At 35.5% G+C, this 5,340-nt stretch overlaps 1 protein-coding gene across 1 annotated transcript; it reads left to right on the top strand.

The window, feature by feature from the left end:
- Window positions 1–791: 791 nt before the first annotated feature.
- Window positions 792–2,101, top strand: LOC110887276. Its single transcript, XM_022135008.2, has 6 exons — window positions 792–865; window positions 962–1,184; window positions 1,275–1,438; window positions 1,508–1,622; window positions 1,726–1,774; window positions 1,907–2,101. Exons 2-6 carry the CDS (start codon window positions 975–977, stop codon window positions 1,915–1,917), a joined length of 549 nt encoding a protein of 182 aa, XP_021990700.1. The 5' UTR covers window positions 792–865; window positions 962–974; the 3' UTR covers window positions 1,918–2,101.
- Window positions 2,102–5,340: the final 3,239 nt, after the last annotated feature.

The raw sequence follows: 5,340 nt of genomic DNA, 5'->3' as shown, positions 1-5,340 counted from the left end.
AAAGTTCGGATTGGTCGAGTCTGGGTTATCTAGATCCGGGTTAGTTTGGGTCGGGTTCTTCGGTTTTCGGGTCTGGATTATTCAGGTCCAGGTCATTTCACCGATAATGATTATGTACATACTTATGATTTTCATTTTTTGCGATATTCACCTCGTGTAATACGCGGGTTTGTAAGCTAGTAACTAATATATCAAATCAATTAGTATAGAAAAAAACTAATAATAACCTTTGACATAAGATTTTATAACTTTAATTGTAACTATTTAAGTTTTTAGTAAATTTTAATATATTAATTTACGGAAAAAAAATCGAGTTGAACGGGTCGTGTTCGGGTTCGTATAAATTTGTTGGGTTTGGGTCGGGTAGAATCCGCAAACCCGCGAACACGGCCAATTTAGCACCAATCGGGTTTACCACAGTAGGCCTTTGGGTGACGGGTTTTCCCCGAAATTAGAGATAGTGGGCTTGGGTTACCGTTCGCGAACGTATGGGCTCGCCTATTGCCAGGGGCTGATATACCTTGAGACAATTTGAAAAAAAGATTGACGTTTTTTCGATTTCGATGTCTCTTTAGAATATTTTTATTGAAACATTGCCCCTATAATTATTTTCTAGATCCGTCACTGCCTTTTGCCATTGGGTTATCTCAGGTAGCCGGACTTTTATTCGTTGATCGTTTAAAAAAAACTAAAAGAAAGTTTAAACCGATCAACTTTTAGATAAGCAAATTTGATCCTTAATTTAAAATAAATAAAACTGATTATGGCTGCCGGCCCTAGAAACGTGATTAAATAACCTAACCTTTTACGTTGATTTTTAGTTTTGCCCATCGCTCATCGTCATCAGAGAGAGCAACAGCCGCAGGTACTAGTTATTTTTTTTTATTCATGAATACTTGTGAAATTATCATCAACTAATTTTGTATTTTTTACTACAATTTATACAAACACACGTACGTAGTCTTACTGAAATCATGGGGGATGAAAAGAGAGAAAACTTTGAGATTACATGCGAATGCGAATGTAAAAGATTTAAGAACTGGCTTGCCAAAGTCAACCCCATCAAGGTTACTCTCCAAGGTGTGGAGGCTGTTATGAATGGTTTCTGTGTCTCCATGACAATGGCTATGGTTGCCGAAGCTTTTCTCAAGGAAATCTTCCACGCTCCTAATTCGCGGCATCAAGTACTATAACTATTTATTTATTTAACTCCAAGTTGATATTCATAATTGAATAACGGTTGGTTATTGTATGTATGTATGCACATGGCGCAGTTCCTGTCTAAATTGAAATGTGGAGAGTACAAGCCATTGGTAGAATCTTTCTTAGTTGGATCGAGCGGCGACAAGATTCGCAATTATGCTGTCATGAAGGGGTGTAATGACGCCATAGTTTTGGTCATGAATAACTTAAGAGGCAAGGAAGATGTCCAGACAAGGTGAGGGAGCTACTTGTTGCCTGCCCATCAAGATTGCATCTGTTTTAAGTTATTTGTACATCCATGCAGTGTGGTGGCAGGTTTTGGTTATGGAGTTGCGATATCATTGGTAACCGGCATGAGGGGTCCTGGTGTAATGTCAGTTGGTGTTATGTTTGCCCTCTTTAATGCTATAGTGTTTGAGGTACCTTTACTAGCACGTAGTCGAATAACTTTTATTTCTAAAGTAATGCATAAAACCTCCTACGTCATTTTATTTGCTTAAGCCGGCTTGTTTGTCTTTGCAGACATCAAAATGGGGACAAGCTGAAGATGAAGTGCATAACAAAACAAGAGGTGGCCGGGTTTTCTTTTCTAGTCTTGTTGATCTATAATTTTTGATGTTTACTTAATTCTTTTCTAATCTTGTTAATCTATGATTTTTACATAGGCAATCTTATTTACTAATTAAGTTTTTTATGTTTGTAGGAAGCACTTGAGGTTGAGATCTTGGTGGTTCATATTTAAAGGGTGACATTTGGCACATGACAAAACAATGATGCATTGGAGGTGATTTACATTTAAAAGAATTATTATGGTGGGGCCCTTTTTATATAAGCATTTTAACTTTCCATTTCCCACAACTTGATACATTTTTTTTTTTATTTCATTTCACTCGTAGTTCTACAATGATGAACCATTGAAGTTTCTTTTTTTTTTTCTCATAACTTAACAGTAATAGGTTAAAATAAATTGAATTTCAATTGAAACTACCGGTAATATTGTTTAAGAATAGAGTGAATTGCAAGTTTTGTCCTTTATCTTTATGCCCAATTGCAGGCGCTGTTCTTTATCTTTAAAATTAACGAGTTTTGTACTTAATGTTTTAAAATCCTGCATGTTATGTCCTTTAACCCTAACCTAGTTTATTTTTTCTGTTAAATCTGATCATGTGACTTGCACATGAGGATATATCTGTCTTTTTACCCTGCTATTAAAAAAAACCTTAAAAGAAAAAAAAATTATATACTTACTGCACATCTTTCTCACTCTAAGAAAACCCCTCTTTTCCTCCTTATTCTCTCTCTGTACCAGTTCAACCACTTGTTCCACCACCACAACCTTCTTTCACCACCATAACAACCAAATCTGACCAAAAAGAAGCACACACCATTTCACAGATATGATAACGGTAACGACCACTTTCATCAGGTCCCGTCTCTCTCTCTCTCTCAGATCTGAAATCGCAGGCCGGAGATGTTCAGAATGACCGGAAATCACAGATCTCTCTCTCTCGGAACGACCTAAAAGAACCACTACGGCGACCGGACTTGAATCAACCTCCGATTATCTTTCTCTCTCTAGGAACGACCAAGAACTGTAACAGCTGCGCACACACACACACAAACATATATTCTATATATATAAACTGTTTATGATTTATGCCGTCATATGGTTCCTGAAACCAGTTCAGTGGTAAAGCAGCTGGTTCAATGACTGGTCCTGTTATCAAAACATTTACTTTAGGTGACTAGTTTCGACCTTTTCTGTGTTTAGAAGTCTTTCTTGACTGACCCATTTGATTACCATGTTCTTTTTTTAAAGATGATGGGAATTTAGATAATTTAAGCTCGAATTTTTGAATGGCAGTTCTTAGGGAACTTGAAAAACCTACGCGACTCGCACGCTGCTGTGGCTGTTGGATCTTCCGAAACAGTTTCTGGGCAACCATCTTCTGTGTCGAGAATAATATCCGAGTGTGAATCTGCTTTGACTTTCTTGAACCATGATCTTGGGATCCTTTCGGCTTCTATAGCTCGCGATGAAGCAAAGAAATCAGGGTTAAACATTTAACCAAAATATTGTGCAGAAGTAGAGGTCAACATTTCTATATTCACATTCTTGTTAAATTATTTTTAAATAAAAAGGTAAAAAGACTAAAATGCCCTTATGTAATTTGAGTTAACAGAAAAATTTAACTAGGTTAGGGTTAAAGGACATAACATGTAGGAATTTAAAACATTAAGTACAAAACTCGTCAATTTTAAAGATAAAGGACAGCGTCTGCAATTGGGCATAAAGATAAAGGACAAAACTTGCAATTTACTCTTAAGAATAATAGTAACAAAATATACTTTCCAAACCAACCACTATAAATACAACCATACACCTTTACATTTTATCATATCTAAAATCTCACTTTAATCAATATTCTCTGAATGTTCATCTTTCAAAATCACGAACCCAAACTCAAACCAACATTCGTTTACTAAATTATTAAACCAAAGGATCTCATGTAATACGGTTAGTTAAACCTATGATTCTGATCGAAAAGTGTGTTGACCCGTTATGGCTAGTTTACGCTAGTTATCTAGTCGTACACGCAAACATGGGTCCAGATGCGCAAATGGGTCTGATGACGAGTCCGACATGTCAAAACAAGTTCTATAATGTTATATTATCATTTTTTATAGTTAGAACATATATCATATAAGTTTAAAACCATTTTATGAAAAAATGGCATTTTTGACATTTTAAAGTATATATAGTTGACTCGTCATTTAACCTATCAAATGATATGAACATAAGGTATAACCTTAGAGGGTTATTCCATATATTACTATGGTCACATTTTTAGGTTTTATTGGGTCCTAAGATTGACCAAATGGGTTAGATTCGAAAGTCAAAGCATAAGTCAAACTGCTTGACTTTCGACTAAGAATTGAGCGTTAAATTAGAAATGACGAGTCAGACATGATAAAACATGTCTAAAAATGTTACAAAAACTGATTTTGTGTCAAAACTTTTAGTTTTAATACTTAAAAGTTCATTCGTCTTAAAATGCATTTTCTGCGTTTTTTTACTTTTATTTCGTAAAAGTTTGACTCATCATTTCGCCTACTTAACATGATGATCAGAGGGTGTAATCGCAGGGGATTAACACCTTCATTAGTACGATCACGTAGCAAAGTTCATTTTAAACTTTGACTTGACCAAAATGGTCAGAACCGAAAATCAATTTGCTTGACTTTTGGCTCATAACTAGCTAAATAAATGAAATAAACTTGGAGAAACACTATGGTCAGAACTGAAATTCAATTTGCTTGACTGTAATCGCAGGGGATTAATACCTTCATGACAAGTGTTTGATGAGGTGCTAGGGTATTGCTTAGTGTCCTAAGAAGTGTCCAAATCAGATTAAATGTGGCAAAAATCATGCAAGGTGGCAATACTTAAAGAACAGATGGCCAAACTTGGTGATCAAAGCAATTTTTTTGCATCTGGGCACCCCTTACGGATCGTATGGGTAGCCTTACGGTCCGGTTCATAAGGCCCTCTGATGTAAAAATATGTTCATTTTTTACACATTTGGCCCCCGGACTTGTATTATCACTTCTTTGCCATTTTAACCCTTCTAATTCATTGTTTAGGTTATATGAAGGGTATTAAGACATATGTAACTTGGATTTTGTTTTGGAAATGTCGTGAATGTCTTTTTGCTTGATCGATTGATTACGAAACTCGTATATAAATTATAGAAATTTATAAAACACGAAAACGATCGAAAGTTTACAATGTTTGAAATCTTGCAAATGTTATAAGTTCGGTTTTGATTAAAGTCGACAAAGCGTGTTCCATAGGCGGTTGGTCGTGTGGGAACCGAAACTAAGGGTTGGTTTGAAATGTTCATTTAGTTCGGGTCTTGCTACGAACCACCGCTTGAAGAGTAGAAACAAAATGCGAGTTGTATGGATGCATCTTTTTTAGAGTGATTGCTTAAGTTTTTTAAAAATATTTGAGAGTGAAGAGAATGAGAGATAAGAGAGTTGGATAAAAATTATGAAGTGAATGGGTTTATATAGGGTTTAAAGAGTTAATATATATATGTAGGGGTTCTAAGAGAAGTCAACCCTATTTGAGAA

The sequence above is a fragment of the Helianthus annuus genome, chromosome 11, assembly GCF_002127325.2.
Source record: "Helianthus annuus cultivar XRQ/B chromosome 11, HanXRQr2.0-SUNRISE, whole genome shotgun sequence".
In the NCBI taxonomy this organism is placed as follows: Eukaryota; Viridiplantae; Streptophyta; class Magnoliopsida; order Asterales; family Asteraceae; genus Helianthus; species Helianthus annuus.
This window is presented reverse-complemented; position numbering and strand designations above follow the sequence as displayed.